Source organism: Tribolium castaneum, chromosome 5, assembly GCF_031307605.1.
Source record: "Tribolium castaneum strain GA2 chromosome 5, icTriCast1.1, whole genome shotgun sequence".
NCBI lineage: Eukaryota > Metazoa > Arthropoda > Insecta > Coleoptera > Tenebrionidae > Tribolium > Tribolium castaneum.
Genome location: NC_087398.1, coordinates 814,139 through 832,155, shown reverse-complemented (window position 1 = coordinate 832,155; position 18,017 = coordinate 814,139). Strand labels below are relative to the sequence as shown.

The 18,017-nt window shown below is 39.7% G+C and overlaps 4 protein-coding genes across 4 annotated transcripts; 2 read left to right on the top strand and 2 right to left on the bottom strand.

Annotated features, from left to right (window-relative positions):
• The first annotated feature begins 111 nt into the window (after positions 1–111).
• LOC658359 (ATP-binding cassette sub-family C member 4-like) lies at positions 112–7,739 on the top strand. The gene is made up of 11 exons (XM_964756.4): positions 112–355; positions 402–855; positions 2,532–2,757; positions 2,805–3,862; positions 3,907–4,047; positions 4,097–4,287; positions 5,799–6,322; positions 6,366–6,596; positions 6,655–7,196; positions 7,243–7,403; positions 7,446–7,739. The coding sequence occupies exons 1-11, from the start codon at positions 282–284 to the stop codon at positions 7,708–7,710; spliced, it is 3,867 nt and encodes a 1,288-aa protein (XP_969849.1). The 5' UTR covers positions 112–281; the 3' UTR covers positions 7,711–7,739.
• Positions 7,740–8,337: 598 nt separating this feature from the next.
• On the top strand, positions 8,338–13,012 carry LOC100142464 (ATP-binding cassette sub-family C member 4-like). The gene is made up of 10 exons (XM_008195871.3): positions 8,338–8,447; positions 8,499–8,744; positions 8,785–8,986; positions 9,029–10,414; positions 10,460–11,234; positions 11,290–11,396; positions 11,447–11,570; positions 11,779–11,955; positions 12,113–12,647; positions 12,692–13,012. Exons 1-10 carry the CDS (start codon positions 8,374–8,376, stop codon positions 12,975–12,977), a joined length of 3,912 nt encoding a protein of 1,303 aa, XP_008194093.1. The 5' UTR covers positions 8,338–8,373; the 3' UTR covers positions 12,978–13,012.
• On the bottom strand, positions 13,007–16,095 carry Taf6 (TBP-associated factor 6). Its single transcript, XM_001811753.4, has 5 exons — positions 15,591–16,095; positions 15,317–15,547; positions 14,885–15,262; positions 14,159–14,773; positions 13,007–13,414 (listed from the first exon to the last, which is right to left on the bottom strand). Exons 1-5 carry the CDS (start codon positions 15,831–15,833, stop codon positions 13,082–13,084), a joined length of 1,800 nt encoding a protein of 599 aa, XP_001811805.1. The 5' UTR covers positions 15,834–16,095; the 3' UTR covers positions 13,007–13,081.
• Positions 16,096–16,180: 85 nt separating this feature from the next.
• Wdfy2 (WD repeat and FYVE domain containing 2) lies at positions 16,181–17,961 on the bottom strand. Its single transcript, XM_962295.5, has 5 exons — positions 17,714–17,961; positions 17,318–17,665; positions 17,021–17,267; positions 16,517–16,848; positions 16,181–16,470 (listed from the first exon to the last, which is right to left on the bottom strand). Exons 1-5 carry the CDS (start codon positions 17,869–17,871, stop codon positions 16,335–16,337), a joined length of 1,221 nt encoding a protein of 406 aa, XP_967388.1. The 5' UTR covers positions 17,872–17,961; the 3' UTR covers positions 16,181–16,334.
• Between the last annotated feature and the right edge of the window lie 56 nt (positions 17,962–18,017).

Below are 18,017 nucleotides of genomic sequence, written 5' to 3'. Positions count from 1 at the left end.
GAAATTCTTGCAATGCGTTATGACTCGAAACTTCAACGATGAGACGAGTTTTAATCCGACCAAGTTCTAGTTCAAGACATGACTATCAGAAACTCGGCTGATGTTTACTTAACTTTGAAGATAATTCCTCAACAATATGCAATTCATTAGTACAAATATTTATCTGTCCTTAGAGTACTACAATGATAAATATGGAATAAAGCAAGTGCGGAAATACTTTAACTGCATTGTTAACAATTTTATCGCATTTTTGTCCCAGTTAAAAAAGTGTCAGGTGTAGGATGGACGCCGGTTACACCCTAACTCTCGAAAACCCCAAACGGACGGCAAACATCATCTCCAAACTGTTTTTCCTGTAAGTACGACCAAACCGGTCTCGCCCTCGTTGTAACAACTTCCAGATGGATGGTAAAACTGTGCTACAAAGGGACCAAAAAAGGTCTCGAAATCGCCGACTTGTACAAAACTCTATCATGTGATCAATCTGAAAAACTCACCGATGAGTTGGAGAAACACTGGAATGAAGAAGTCGAGAAAAATAAATTAAAACTACAAAAACCGCCAAGTCTGACACGCGCAATCGTCAAGACTTTTCTCTGGAAATACATGGGGTTCGGGATTTTATTATTTGTGCAAAATATCGTGTTCCGGGCGTTCCAGCCGGTCATTCTGGCCTATTTTATTAATTTATTTTCGGGCGAAGGCCAGGATAATCAGAACGAAATGTACATTTTTGGGTCGGTCTTAGTAATTCAGACCTTTTTTATCGTCATAACAATGCACCACATCGACCTAGGACAAGCCTCAATCGGGATGCGGATCCGAGTGGCAGTCTCGTCACTCATTTACCGAAAAGTAATACAACCAAGACACTTTTGGGACATTTCATGTGAAGCCAACAACGAAAAAATGCGACTCGGTTACAATTGTTACAGACTTGTTGTTGTAAACTGATTTTTATTTAATTATTTCAACTGCTGCTTAATATCGAAAACTGACTGTTCATTTTAATTTTGAAATCAGATGCGAAATTTAAAAATTTGTCCGTGGAAAACCGCCAGAGAAATTGCAAGTCCGAATAAGAATTTCAACCTGTTGAAAAAACGTAGAAATAACACGTTTATATTTGTTGAAATTTCGACAAACGAGATCGCGTGAAACAAGTAAAACAACGTCAGTGGTTTGGAGGCGTGCTTTGACAAATAAATAAATTTTAGGTTCAAAAATGAACAAAACTGGCTTTTTGTCCAAATGCGTGTTTAAATAAATCACTTGTTTCTTCCCTTCAGACAAACAATTAATGCAAATTAAATCAAAACACTTTTATTGCATGAAATATTAACAGACTAGTCATCGAAACCATTTTAAAATCAGCTTGCGATGACCAACCAATACATTCGCTTTGAAATTTTTTGTCTATGCGTTATCTTTGCCTTTTTATTGGTTGAGCGCACTGAAAGGGTATGACTCAGTTTGGCTTTCAGGCTGACTCCACCCAATAAATTTACGCCATTTCAAGAAACTAAAATGTTTGACAATTTTATCTTTATTGAATGAAACGAGATTTGTTTCACTGATGACGACTGTTTTTATTAAAAGAATATTAATTAACAAAAAAGAAAGAAATTTAATGCCATTCATTCTAAAAATAATTAACTGTCTCATTATCACTAACGTGCCAAAAATTTAGGAAAAAATAGTGTTATATTATATTAAAGCTCAAATAACTAATTTATTTAGTGTCTTTGCAAATTTAATTAATTAATAATAATAATAATAATAATAATAATAATAATAATAATACTAAAGGCCTTTAATATAGAAAAAAATTGAGGAGGCGAAGTCTAGTTTAAACGGTTGATGCAAAAATTTAATGAGATTAAATTTGCCGTATACCTAATGAACACAGCGAAACACTTCATTTTGTTTAGAATCCGTTTGGAATTCATGAACAAATTGAAGATTAATTAAATTATTCAAGGATTTTTTGACTTATTCTTGATAATTTTTACAAAGTAATATTTTTGCATAAAAAAAATAAGAAGAAATAAAAAATGCCGTTTTGTTGAGTTTGTCTTTGTGGGTAATACCTTTAAAAAGCTTGAAAAAAGTAAGAATAACTTCTTTTTCGACCAAACTTTGTCATTTTTCAGACTGATAATGTAGAAGTTATATACTTTTAAATACAAACAAATGAAAAAAAAATGGTTGAGTTCACTCCCGAACGACTCCACGAAAAAAAAAATTAGAATCTGATTTCAAAATTAAAAAGAACAACAAAATTTCTATACAAACCACCATTTCAAATATTTTGTTATGCATTGCTTAATTAGAATAACAGTTCCCAAAAACTGCGTCTCAAAATATTCGTCAATTTTTTCGAAGACAAAAAAAATAGTTATTTATTATGCTTTCTAGGAATTCTAGGCGAACAATTAGTCAGAAAATGACCGAGTTTCACGTTGTCAAAAATTTTTCCTTGTCGCTTCGCGTGAAATGACCCTTTTTAACACTAAAAATAAAACTTGTAGATGTTGAAGCTCAATAAGCGGTCTTTAGGCTCAGCATCAGCTGGCCAAGTGGTCAATTTGCTCTCAAACGATGTCAATCGTTTCGATTTCATCACTTTGGCCCTTCACTATTTATGGATAATGCCCTTCCAAGTCGTTCTAGTGACTTATTTGATCTGGCGGGAGATGGGAGTCTCGACCTTAGCTGGAGTTCTCTCCATGCTATGTCTCACCCTCCCAGTTCAGGGTAAGTTTACAGAAAAACTCCCAAGTGGTGATGAGAAAATCATCTAGGGTATTTGGGCAAACTGACCTCAAAACTGCGCCTCAAAACGGCCCAAAGGACCGACTACCGTGTCAAACTCATGAACGAAATAATCTCCGGCATCCAAATCATCAAAATGTACGCTTGGGAAAAACCCTTCGAACAAATCGTAAAACAGGCCCGTAAACACGAAATTGACGTCGTCACCCAAGCCTCATACTTGCGAGGAATTTACTTGAGTTGTATGGTGTTTATAGAGCGCACCACTTTATTCCTGACAATCACATGTTACGTCCTTTTGGGCAACCCAATAACCGCGGATAAAGTCTTCTCAATTGCCCAGTTTTACAACATTTTGCAACTAGCTTTAGCCATTTGTTACCCCATGGCTATAACTTTCGGGGCTGAAACGCTGGTCTCGATCAAACGACTTTGCGACTTCCTGGTTTTGGAGGAAAAACCGCAATCGCAAATCGAGCGAAAGGCGGAGCAAGACATCGAGTTCGATAACACCAGTGGTGCCTGGAATAGCGACTCTTTGACTCTCCAAAATTTGGATTTATTTATCCCGCAAGGGACGCTCTGTGCTATCGTGGGCCCTGTGGGGGCCGGCAAATCCTCAATCCTCCAAATGTTGCTTGGAGAGCTGCCTCCAATCACTGGGTCGATCAAAGTGGGAGGAAAAATCTCGTATGCGTCACAGGAACCGTGGCTTTTTGCAGCAACTGTCCGAAATAATATTCTGTTCGGACGGGAGTATGACAGAGCCTTGTATCGTGAAGTGGTAAAGGTTTGTGCCTTGGAGCGGGATTTTAAGCAGTTTCCGCAAGGCGATAGGACAGTAGTTGGGGAACGAGGAGTGTCTTTGAGTGGGGGCCAAAGGGCAAGGATTAACCTAGCTAGGGCTGTGTATAGAGGAGGGGATGTTTACCTCCTTGATGATCCTCTCTCGGCTGTTGATACACACGTAGGGAGGCACCTTTTTGACGAGTGCATTGTCAAGTATTTGAGGGGCAAGACGAGGGTTTTGATCACGCACCAGTTGCAATATTTGAAGAAAGCCGACCACATTGTGGTCCTCAATGAAGTAAGTTTTTAATTTTGCGTGACAATGGGAGAAAAAAATTTTAGGGACGGATTGAAGCACAAGGAAAGTTCCAAGAACTGATCAATAGTGATTTAGACTTTACGAAATTATTAGCCTCTCAGGACGAGACAGAAAAGGAAGAAACCGCCAAGGCGCCAAGAAAATCGTCCGTTGTCTCGCATAAAGTAACACAAAAAAATGCAAAAACCTAAATTAGTAATTCAAAAATTTTAGAGTAACGTAAGTGAGTCAAGCGAGTTTTTTGAGCCAAGTGACGATATGGAAGACCTGGACTATTCGAATTCCTCGCCGTTTAAAGACTATATCAAAGCTTCGGGGAACAAATGTGCAGTTTTTGGCCTGCTTTTGGTGCTTTTGCTGGGACAGTCGGCGTGCAGTGCTGCCGATTATTGGGTCACTTTTTGGTAAATATTTCACCAAGTTGTCACAACTGGTGACCAGAAATAAGCCCACAACTAAAATTCGCCCATGAAAAAGCTCATAAAAAATATCCAAGAAAAGAGCAAAAAAAGAAAAGAAATTTTTTAAATAATGATTTTATAAAAAATACATAATTTTTGAATTTCATAAAGAAGAACATCAGAATAACAATTCAACAAATCAGTCTAGGTTCAAGTTATACGTAGAAAAGCCGTAATCAATTTTCCAAATTTTTTAATTTTTAAATAAAATAAAAAAAAATACAACAAACTAAAAATTGAGTCTAAAATAAGTAAAAAAAATCTGTGAGTACTTTCAAAAAAACAAAAATATCTGGATCTACCACCTCATAACAGAAATATCATGAATGATTTTTTGAGGAAGTGTTTGAAAAAAACGAAAAATAGAGAGATTACGGAGCGAACATTTTATTGTAACACGAAAATTTTAACAACAATACGAAACAACTAACAATTATTTCACAAATGATATTTATATTTTTCCAAGTTCTGAGGATTTAAAGACGTTTTTAGACCAAAAATCAGGTTTTTTCCAGTTTTTATTAAACTAGAACGAAAAATCACCAAATATGATCAAAAATGATCAAAAATTTACCCTTTCTAAGCGTGCATTTAGCAAAATCTTAATTATTGCACAAAACTGCTTAAAAACTAAGCCAATAGTTTACAAAATTATGTCAAAAATGATAATATTTTTTCAAGTTCTGAGGATTTAAACACCTTTTTAGTCCAACAATCAAGTTTTTCTTCCTGTTTTTATTAAAGTAGAACGTAACAATTACCAAATTTGGTCGAAAATCACCAAAAATTTAACATTTCTATGCGTTTCTTCAGAAAAAACTCATTTATTGCTCAAAATTTCTCAAAAAGTAAGCCAATAAATTGTAGAATTATCTCAAAAATGACATTATTTTTGCAAGTTTTGAAGATTTAAAGACGTTTTTAGACCAAAAATTAAGTTTTTTCCCTGATTTTATTAAACTAGAACAAAGAATCACCAATTTTGGTCAAAAATGACCAAAACATTTACCCTTTCTAAGTGTTTATTCATCAAAAACTCCATTGTTGCGTAAAATTTCTTAAAAAGTAAGCCAATAAATCACAAAACTGACAATATTTTTACAAGTTCTAAGGATTTAAACACGTTTTTAGACCAAAAATCAAGATTTTTTCCTGTTTTTATTAAACCAGAACGAAAAAATCATCACCAAATTTGGTCGAAAAAACAATTAATATTTTTTCGTCAGCTTTGGAAAAAAATTGGATATTTCAGTTATAGATTTAATATTAGTCACTAATTAGAAACACACTTTCAATTTGAAAGCTCTTGATTTGGCATACGTATAAAATTCTTCAGCATCATTAATTATTATTATTTTCTATGAACGAACTTTGTTCCGAACTAATCTTATTACTGAGATGCAGAGATTATTTTTTCTGTGAGCTTTTTTCTTTCTCAACTGACCGAATTTCAGGACCCAACAGGAGGCCTACAGATACCTAAACTCAACCCAAATCATCCAAAAATCGGAAAATTATTCCCAACTCACTGACGACATCCTCATCGACAATCAAGAGGTGTATTTGATCAAAACCGAAGTTGCGATGTACATTTATGGGGGCATTATCGCTTTCGCGATCTTTTTCACACTTGTGCGATCCTTCGCATTCTTCAAAATGGCAATGACTGCGTCCAAAAACCTACATGGTAAAATGTTCCACGCCCTTTTGCAAGCCCCAATGAGATTTTTCGACACGAACCCCAGTGGGCGCGTCTTGAACCGATTTTCGAAAGACATGGGGGCCATTGACGAGTTTCTTCCGCGGGTTTTGGTGGAAGCCATCCAAATTCTTTTGGTGATGAGCGGGATCTTGGTCATGGTCACGATCGCCAACTATTACATGGTCGTAGCGATGGTTATAATCGGGCTATTGTTCCTAAAAGTGAGGTCCTGGTACGTGGCCACGGCCAAAGACGTCAAACACTTGGAAGGGATCAGTAAGTAAAGTGCGATTTTTGCCAAAGTAATGTAAACTTGTAGCAAAATCAAACGTCTATTCGCACTTGAACTCGTCATTCAGTGGCATTACGACAATTCGGGCCGCTGAAGCCGAGGTCATGTTGGCAAAGGAGTTTGACAAACACCAGGATAATCACACATCGGCCTGGTTTTTGACCATTGCGACCAGAGTTTGCTTCGGCCTATGGCTGGACTTGCTGAGCATCGTTTTCATTTTTTGTGTCATTTTTAGTTTCATTGTTCTGAACCAATGTGAGTCAAAACTTTTGCCAAAAATCTAGCCATTGTCACACTTAGTGTTGCGTTTCAGTCACTCAAGTGAGTGGAAGTTTGGTCGGTTTGGCCATTTCCCAGTCACTCATCCTCACCGGAATGTTACAATTCGGCATGAGACAAACCGCCGAAGTCGTCAATCAGCTCACAAGTGTGGAACGCGTCATGCAATACACAAAACTTGACAGCGAATTCACGGAAACCAAAAAAACAGTCTCTTTTCCCTGGCCTAGTAAAGGCATGATTGAATTCCAGAACCTTTCCTTGAAATACTCCGAGTTTGATCCTCCGGTTCTCCGCCACTTGAACCTAACCATAGCCCCCGGAGCCAAAATCGGGATTGTTGGGCGGACCGGAGCCGGAAAATCGTCCCTGATTTCGGCGCTTTTCCGCCTTGCGCCAATCGAGGGGAAAATTTTGATCGACGGTATTGACACAAAAACCATCGACTTGAACCGCTTGAGGAAAAAAATCTCGATTATTCCCCAAGCACCTGTGCTTTTTTCGGCAACGCTGCGCTATAATTTGGACCCGTTTCAAGAGTTTGATGATACAAAATTGTGGGATGTTTTGGAACAGGTTTACTTTTGACTGATTCGTTTCCTGGGGCTATAAATGATTGTAGGTTGAATTAAAAGAGAGCATTCGGCATTTGGACGTTCCCGTGTCTGAGGGCGGGAGCAATTTTAGTCTAGGACAGAGGCAGCTCTTGTGTTTGGCGAGGGCCATCCTGAGGAATAATCAAATTCTGGTTTTGGATGAGGCAACAGCCAATGTGGATCCAAGGTGGTAAAAACTTTGTTTTATAAAAAATAATGAATTTTTTAGGACTGATGCTTTAATCCAACAAACCATCCGCCAAAAATTCCACAATTGCACGGTCTTGACCATTGCCCATCGTTTAAACACCATAATGGACTCGGATAGGGTTCTGGTAATGGATTCGGGGAAAGTAGCGGAGTTTGACCATCCCCACTTATTACTGCAAGATGAAGATGGGCATTTTGCCAAAATGGTCGCAGAAACAGGGCCTGCGATGACGCAGCAATTAAAGCAAATTGCACATGATTGTTACTTAAAAAACTTGAAGTAATTGTGTTTGAATAAACGTATTTATTTGTACATGGTGTTTTTTTCTCTAATTTCCCTAAAGAACTTTATTGCTTTGGTCTCATTTGACCTCGTTAACTGTTGCGGCACTTTTTGATTTTTTATTTTACCTATTTTTGCATTTATTTGCAATTTTCTCGAAAACTATTAGTCCAAGAACAACGATTTATTTTTAGAGCAATGGATAATTAAAAAGGCTTTCCAACGATAATAAACTTTATATAGGGTTATCTCTAATAGTTCCGAAGTTATTGCGAAAAATCAAACATCAAAAAACCGAAACAATTGACTTTTAAGAACTCAAAAGGGTTTTAAAAGCATAGAAAAGTCCACAAAACTTTGCTAAAACGAGTTTATTTGTTGTGACTATTAAAGTTTCAAAGCAAAAAAATTTGTAAAAAATACAGAAATTGAAAACAGAATTCGGCAATGTTGTTAAACCAGGAAACAAGTCCCCAATCCAAAACAAAGCTTTTATCATTTTTGTCCGTTTTATTGACACTCAAGCGTCGAGATATGCGACTTGGTCATCGTAGACCCAGTTATTTGAACGAATCATTATTTACAATAGATAATTCAAAACACAACTCATAGAGTTAGAGGCGATAAACTGGCATAAACTCTTTAACTCTTGTCCACACCAGAAATGGACAATAACATCAAATTAAAAATTGCCAACCCGAGACAACACGCAGGCACAATATCAAAACTGTTTTTTCTGTAAGTATTTTTCCTCCCATTTATTATTTTTATCACAAGGAAGGAATTCAGTTGGATTATTCCTTTGTATCGTAAAATAATTAAAAATGGATTACAAATATGTGACCTGTGTAAAATTCTGGAATCGGACGAATCGGAAAAAGTGAGCGACAAGCTGGAAAACAACTGGAACAAAGAGCTGCTCAGAGCTAAGTTAAAAAACGGACAACCCAGTTTGCTCAAAGCAATCGGGGCCACTTTTTTCTGGAAATATATGAGTTTTGGCGCGGTTCTCTTCATACAACATGTTTTCCTTAGGTAAATAAATAACACAACGCAAACTGGTAACTGTGTCCAGGTCTTTTCAGCCAATTGTTCTGTCCTATTTGATATCACTTTTCGGGCAAACTGACCCCAACCACACCGCCATGTACGTCTCCTCTGGAATTCTGGTAACACTCTCACTCCTTATAGTCTTGTCCATGCACCAGGTGAATTTCGGACACGCCTCAATCGGGATGCGGATCCGAATCGCAATTTCCGCACTCGTTTACCGAAAAGTGAGTAAACATTTCACTCTACAAGCGGCAATTTTTCCTTAGACTTTAAGACTGAACCGGAGGTCACTCAACCAGACCTCAATCGGCCAAATCGTCAACCTCCTCTCAAACGATGTCACGCGGTTCGACCTGGTGGTCCTGACTTTGCACTATCTCTGGATTTTGCCGTTCCAAGTGTCGATTATCACATTTTTGTGTTGGTCCCAAGTCGGCATTTCGTCGCTGGTTGGAGTGGTTTCAATCGCACTTTTGTCACTCCCTGTCCAAGGCTATTTGGGCAAGTTAACATCGAACTATCGCGTCAAAGTGGCGCAAAAAACCGACCACCGGGTGACTTTAATGAACGAAATAGTGTCGGGAATCCAGGTCATTAAAATGTACGGGTGGGAAAAGCCCTTTGAACATATTGTCCGGCTGGCGAGAAGCCAGGAGGTCAAAGCATTGACTATTACTTCGTACTTGCGGGGGATTTACTTAAGTGCGATGATTTTTGTCGAACGAACCGCCCTGTTTTTGACTTTGTCTTGCTACGTATTTAACGGTAACACAATCCTGGCCCAACACGTGTTCTCAATATCACAGTTCTTCAATTTATTGCAACTGACCATGTCGATATTTTACCCACTTTCCATAAGTTACGGAGCTGAGGCACTTGTGTCAATTGACCGGATCCAAGCCTTCCTCCAGATGGAAGAAGTGGAGCCTTCGAAAATCGAGACTGACTTTAACCACGGTGTTACTCTAAGCAATGTCAATTCACAATTGCTGAAAAACATCACGTTCAAAATCCCGCAAGGAACACTCTGTGCCATTGTGGGCCCTGTGGGGTCGGGTAAGACGTCCTTACTGCACCTCCTCCTCAACGAATCGTCCTCCAAGTGCGGCAAAATCACCCTCCAAGGGTCGATTTCTTACGCCGCGCAAGAACCTTGGCTTTTTGCCTCAACAATCCGAAAAAACATCCTGTTCGGTAACAAATACGACAGACACACGTACAACAAAGTGGTCAAAGTGTGCGCTTTGAAAAAAGACTTCGACCAGTTTCCCCTCTCTGATAAGACCCTTGTTGGGGAAAGGGGCTCAGCTTTGAGTGGGGGGCAAAGGGCTAGGGTTAACCTAGCCCGGGCTGTGTACAAAGACTCCGACATTTACCTCCTGGATGACCCTTTATCCGCAGTTGACGCACACGTTGGTAACCACTTATTCGAACAATGCATCCTGAAATACTTGAAAGGCAAAACCAGGATTTTGGTCACCCACCAGTTACAATTCTTGAAACGCGTTGACCACATTATTGTGCTCAAAAACGGGCAAATTGAGGCACAAGGGACTTACGCGGAGCTGAGTCACTCAAAATTGGACTTTCCGACGGGGAAAAGGGACGAAGAGGTGGCGAAACCAGACAGCGATTTGCACACTTTGAGTGATGTAAGTGGGTTTTTTAAGTGACTGAGGCCCGACTATTTTTTTCAGAGTTTTATGCTTGAATCCACAAATTACAAGAACGAAGTCGAGGATATTGAAAGTACAGGGATGTCTGAAGGGGCGACCTCATTGATTGAGTACGTGATGGCCTCAGGGACCCTCTGCCAAATTTTTCTGGTGTCTTTGGCTTTGCTCGTGTGCCAGACTTTGTGCAGTGGGACCGATTTTTGGGTCACGTTTTGGACCCAACAGGAGGCTCTCCGAAATATCACGATTAATGAAACTTTGACGGTTCCTGTGACCCAAACTATTGATGTTTTCCCCCACAATGATAGTTTAACCGACTCTTATTCCTACACATACAATGACGAGAAACAAATAGTTAAAGAAGTAACAGTTAGCAAAGCTTTGATCGAAACCCGAACTGCGCTTTACGTTTATTTGGCTCTGATCGTAGTTCTGATTATCGTTACGTTCCTCCGATCAATTTTATACTTCACTCTGGCGATGAAAGCGTCCAGAAACCTCCACAACAACATGTTCACCACCCTGCTCCAGGCCCAAATGAAATTTTTTAATAGCAACCCCAGTGGGCGCATTTTGAACCGATTTTCCAAAGACATGGGAGCTATTGATGAAATTCTACCGAAAGTTTTACTCGAAGCGATTCAAATCACTTTGACCATGTGTGGTATTTTGGTCATGGTGATCATCTCAAATCAGTACATGATTCCAGTTGTGATTCTCCTCGGAGTTGTTTTTTCCAAAATACGGTCGTGGTTTGTCACCACGACGAAAAATATCAAACATTTGGAAGGAATAAGTCAGTAATTGTGACTTTAGACCAGTAATAAAAAATAACAGAATTATTTTTGTAGCTAAATCCCCGGTTTTTTCGCATATGAATTCAAGCTTGTACGGGATTACGACGATAAGGGCCTGCGGGGCTGAGGAGATGCTCAAAAAGGAGTTTGATCGACATCAGGTTATTTCAGGTTTCCGGTAACCAAACTAGTAAGAAATGATTAATTTTAGGACGTACATACTTCCTCCTGGTTTTTGCTAATTACAACAACATCGTCATTCGGATTATGGCTAGATTTAGTATGTGTGGCATTTATAGGCTTTACTTCCTTCAGTTTTATTCTACTGAACCATTGTAAGTATTCCACAATTTTTGGGCTGTCTGTTATTTCCTCTCTTTATCTGTTTAATTCACAGTTTCGGTTCTGTCGTTAAATTACTTAATATTTTTCTATGCATTTCCGAAACAAACCCAAAAAAAGTTAATACATTAATTTTGATAATAAAAATAAATAAAACAAAAACGAAAAAACACTTTCCGCTCTAATAATTCCCTTTTTGAGATTACCAGATTAGTGGAAGTCTCGTCGGTCTGGCCATCTCTCAATCGCTTATTCTGACCGGAATGCTGCAATACGGAGTTCGTCAAAGTGCAGAAGTGGTCAACCAACTCACTTCCGTCGAACGAATTCTCCAGTATTCCGAAATCGAGAAAGAAGGACCTTTCAACACTTCTCCTGGTACTTACCACAGGAGAAGAGGCTCTTTTCTCCCAAAAATGAATTAATCATCCAAGGGAGAGAAGAGACATTTTCCACCTTCCAAATATTCCTTGAAGTCGGAAATAATTGGAGGGTGGAAACGACATTTTTCGAAAAAATTAATTGGCGATTTCAGAACACCGACCACCGCCTTTCTGGCCTGACAAGGGCCAAATCGAGCTGCGCGACATGTCCCTGCACTACTCCCCAGCCAAGCCCCCGGTGTTGAAAAACATAACGGTGAAAATCGCCCCAGGTCAAAAAATCGGGATTGTGGGCCGGACAGGTGCCGGGAAATCGTCCCTAATTGCGGCACTTTTCCGCCTGAGTGACATTTCCGGGACGATTTACATTGACGGAGTGGATACGAAGAAGTTGGGGGTGCACGATTTGAGAAAAAAAATCTCGATTATCCCACAAGTGCCAGTGCTGTTTTCGTCAACTGTGCGGTACAATTTGGATCCATTTGGGGATTTTGAAGATGGAAAACTTTGGGATGTTTTGGACGAAGTGGAGTTGAAAGATTCGGTTGTGAGTCTGGACGCTGAGGTTGCCCGTGATGGGGGGAATTTTAGTGTGGGGCAAAGACAACTGATTTGCCTGGCGAGGGCGATTTTGAAAAATAATAAAATACTGGTGATGGACGAGGCTACGGCCAATACGGACGATAAGTAAGTTTCACTGTTCAAGTATTGGGGAAAAATTGTGATTTTAGGACGGATGCTCTCATTCAAAAAATGATCCGGAAGAGATTTAAGTCATGCACTGTGATTACAGTGGCTCATAGACTCCATACCGTTATGGACTCAGATCGGATTATTGTGATGGACGATGGCCGAGTAGTCGAATTCGACCACCCTTATAATCTCTTACAAAGGCCTGACACAACTTTTTATAAAATGGTTTTAGAGACGGGACTAGAGACCAGCGTTTACTTGGAAGATATGGCCCTCGATGCATTTCTCAATAAGCAGTCAATTCCAAGCGCCAAGGAACAATAATGTGTAAGATAGGCAAATATAAAAATATATTCCTTCCTCGTAGTTTTATTTCCAAACATGATAATACATTAGTTTCATTTACAAAATCACTTACTCTACGTTTATTACATTAAATGTGACAAATCGTCGACAGTTGGAGGCTGCATCTGATCCGCTTTTTTCAATTGGCTTTGTTGAAACGTACTTTTCTGAACCACTGCCACCGGTGGTTGATTTCCTTGGATTAACTTTTGTGTCGTAATCATTTTTTGCTGACTGATTGTGCTCGTGTTTGAGACAAATTTAACGACTGTGTTTTGTTGCGATTGAGAGGATGGTTGAACGGAACCTCCCGGGGTTGGAGGACGTTGTGTCACAAATAAGATTTTTTGGTTGTTTATCTGGTTAGCGACTCGCCCTGATTGGTTCATTACGATCGTGCGCTGAGGGCCGGTGTTCTGCGGCAATAAAAAACCAACTGCACATCCACTTTCACGTTTATTTTATTAAACACCCCAAGTAATTATAATTACTGGAATTTTGGTGGGTTTCTTGGAATTGGAATTTAATTTTTTCGTTCATAAAAATAACATTTCTTGAACAGTTCTTTTACCGGCTTCCAAAAACTGCTAAATATTTATTGCAAACATATACAGTAATATGTTTAATAATATAATACAGTAAAACCTCTACAACCTACTTTAATGGCTAAAAAATAGCTAAAACATTTCTAATTTGTAAAACATTTTATTAATTCAAAAAAATTTGTAATAAATATTTAGCGATTTTTAATAGTGGAATCGCTAAATGAAGTATTCAAATTATGTTAATTGTTAATTTTATGACCGAAAAGATTTATGCCAGAGGTTAAGGTGCGGTTAGACGTCGTTTTTTCTACGGTTTTGTACGTACGGGTATGAACGAATTGGGATGCCACTTATTTTGGTCCTGGGTGTACACTTTTTTGGAACTTAATCAAAATCGCTTGGACGAATAAGGATTATTAAAATTTCCTTTGGGATTTATGGAATTGTTTTTAGAATTAGTGCAAATCTATTTGGAATCAGAATATTGATAATAGATATTGCGTTGAATTTCTTATAGCAACGAAAACAAAAAAAAATTAGGTGGGAATTACAGGAATTATTGGGATTTCAGGTCAATCGTTTGAAGCACATTTTGAAACTTTTTAATGCACTTACCTGTTGTATAATCTGGCAGGGCTGGCTCACAGTCCTCGTAATAGTGGCCCCCACGTTCGTCAACGACGTCGAAATATTGCAGGCCGTTGTTGTCGAAGGCGTCGGTTGTGTCCTTGCTTTCACCACAGCTGCGTGTAACGCGGGCCCCAAATACCCAAACTCTTGCTTATACTCCTCTACATAATCAGGTGGATTTTTCAAATTTTTCAATACGGGAGCCACAACTTTAATTAGCAATTGCTTAATATGTTCCGAGGCGATTTTATCAATATTGGAAGTAGTTGGTCCTTGAAGGTGCATTTCAATTCGGGCTCCGATTGATTTTAATCGCGGTAATATAAAAATTCTGATTACTTCCGCCCCTAGCTCTGAAAGCCCCTCAAGGGCACCGTAAAGGGACGAAAGTGGGACTTTATCGCCCTGTTGGAGCGCATTTGTAAACATTCGGGTAATTCTGGTCTGGATGTTGTTCGTGCTAGTGTTGAAGTTTTTACAAATTTGGGACATGAGACGTGAGGCGAAGTCGCGAAGCGCCCAATGGTTGTCCAGCTCGGGGCGCATGCACAGTTGTTTCGAGACAATACAGGTTGTTACCGACGGAATTAATTCGTGTAACTGTAATTAAACAACAAATTATAGCTACTTATACGAACTTTTAAAAATCAAGCAAAACATAATTTTGTAAAATGAGCGAAAAAATGTTTTCTTGGTCCATACTATACTTACATATTTTTCGAGGTACAACGATTGGTTGTCTAAGAGAGCCTTAACCATCCTCATTAGATAAATAAGAAGCGCTAAATTATTTTGTACAACGTTCACCCTGACCCCCTCTATGATAAAAGTGCACATGCGGGGCAACATTTCGTGAAGCCCTGGATCGGAGGCTAGACTTTGTAAAGCCTCGGCCCTCCGTGCCTCATCTGACCCCACACAAGCCTCGGTAATTTCCTTATAATACAACTGTTGCTCCACTGATAATTCATGCGTGGCCAATTGTTTAATTTGCACAGTTTCCACATTTCGTAATTTCTGTTTTCCAGTTGTGGGTTTCCCTGATGTTTCCTTGTTTGGTTTTTTATTAATAGGATCAACCGACTCCAACTACAACCCAAACCAATAAAAACGAACCAGTGGCGATAACAACGCAAACTTTACTTTTTGTATGTTTTTGGCCACCGGTGGCGGATTTTCGGGTATTGTGGGCTGCACCCCATCGATGCACAACCAATGGGACCTCAAAGACACCTCAAGTGGTGCTTTGGCGTTCAAATTTTGCAACAAATCGTTCAAAACCACCTCCTTCTCCTCAATAAAATGAAGCTCACGTCCGCCGCCTGATGCAAAACGGAACGGGAGGCCTTCGGCCGATTGGAAACCGTACTGGGGCTGTAAGACACAATGAGGTTAAATAACCAAAAAGCCCACATACCTCCAAGTTTTTGGCTTTGAGGGCTGCGTCAATGTCGCTCTGCATCAGTTTTGTTCGTTTGGCATGGTGGACGAACTTCGCAGCGTCTTGAATGATGTGTTTCAGTTTAAATGAGATGTCTTCAGCTAGTTCCTTTGCAGCGTCGTCGGGCAAATTTCCAATTCCGATGCTTTCGGCTATTACCTTCATAGATTCGACGGATAAATTCGTTCCGTATAAGTCATTTTCAGCGTTTTTGGACATTTTTCAAGGCAAAAAGGGGGCCAAAAATTGGCATATGCGCTTGTTTTGTTTACCAGTGGTGCCAACTCGAGTGGCACGCACGACGAAAACACCAACACATGCCGCATAACAACAACATTAAAGAACCAAAGTATTAAAGGATCATGAAGAAGAGTGCACTTAATTGATTTAATCGTGTGGGGGAGAAAAAATCACAACGAACAATTGTTTGTTCGAAAAAAACTGACAACAATCGGACCGAAAGCAGGTTCCTGTAAATTTGACGTCACCACAGATTACCATCCGTTCATGGAATCATGTCACTTGTTCGCACACTTGGGTTCAAAAATAGCACAAATGAGGCGCAATTCTGTGATTATAATAGATTTATTTTCAATAGAACTTATAGAATATAAATATAACATTAATAATATTTAAATTTTACATAATGTAATAAATCATAGCACATTAATTAATTGAGTGTGAATCACATTCCAGCGTTAGTAACTAAACCAGTCGGATTCAAAGCAAAGCGGAAATGTCCCAAATTTTGATTAGCCGGTCCTGTCCGACTGTTACCAATTTTTTGCGAGTCTCGTCCAATCCCATCGCTGTAATACTATGCTTAGCATCATGGAATGTGGCTAAAGACACCCTCCTGTAAAAAACTTTAGCAAGACATAACTTCACCACTTGCAACTCACTCTCTATCCCTTAACAAGTGGTGACAAGGGTCACAGACACGCACTGCGAACTCGAAACCCATCGCTGGAATTGTTAATCTACCTGTGGAACATTTCTCGCAAACTGCTTTCCCGCAATGTCTGCAGTGGTGTTGCCGTAAACCCAACTGTCGCTGGTCCATCATGGCTCGGAAGTTCCAAAAGAACGGTCTTCCACACAACTGACATAAATCGGACTCGATCCACTCGGGAGTCTCCTGACGCGTTTGGTTCATGTCCCAGAAGACCAGCACCCCGTCCTCGCCCGCGCTGACCAATTGTTTGGTCGAGTTAAGGTAGCACAAAGCAGAGACCTGTAATATCACATTCACTTGTTTCCACAATTTTGGTAATTTTTGGCACTGTTGCCAATTTAATTTCAAATGCCGATCGCCAACAAAAAACAAACCTTGACCTACGTAACCAATAAACAATTATCTTTGCTTCGGAAAAAATCCAACTGCGGTTGTAATAAACAATGTTTACCTTGTTGTGGTGACCTTGCAGCTCGTAGGCGTTGCCCTGTTGCCCCCCTATGTCCCAAACGATAACAGTTTGGTCGTAGGAGCCACTAAATAACATCTGCCGCTCGCTGTCCCAAGCCAGTGACCTAACAGAGCCCGAGTGCCCCTTCAAAGTTGTGATAACACTAGGGCCCGCATTATCCAATTTTAACATAGTTATTTGACCAGAATAATCCCCAACAAACGCATGTTTGGTTTGTGCATCAAATCTGCAAAAATTAAAGACATGACTCGAAAATTTTCCGCAAAAAATTAGTACTGTAGAGAGGTGCACCAGGCCTCAGCCGTGTAAGTCCCAATGTTGCGGCCGGTTTGTGTGCAATTGTACGAAAACACTTTATCCCTGCTCACGCTCAGAACCCATTCGCAGTTGATGGCAAAAATAATTTCGGTGACTCTTGCCTGATGTGCTAGGTACTCCCGCACTGGCATCATTCGGTTGAAGTCTGATGCCAGCGAGAATTCTGACACGGTCCCGTTTTCCTGTCCTATGAAAAGTTGCCGGGTTTCAACTGTGTAAAAGACCGAAGTGGCCCCACTGGGCATGTACTGGCAAATGCTGGGCCAGTACTGGCCTGAGTCTCGCTTCAACCAAACACGTACCGTTCTAAATCACAAAAATGAGGCGTAAAGACCGGGTTTGGGAGCGACTTACTTGTCATCTGACACACTTATAACCCCATCTTCGCCCGGGATCAAAACGGCGGCGTTTATTTCGTCGCTACAACCTTCCAGTTTTGCCAAAAGGGCGGGCTTTTTCGTTGTGCAGAATTTGTCGTTTGCTTGGGTTGCTGGCTTGATTTCCGCTGCCATTATTAATTAATTTGATTGTAATTATAACACTGTTTTTAGGTTTGACACTTTTGATTTGACAGTTTTACGACGCAGTTGCCGATAACAAGCGTCCCTAACCAACGATAATGTGCAAAGAACCGCAAATGACAATCACACAAACAAGT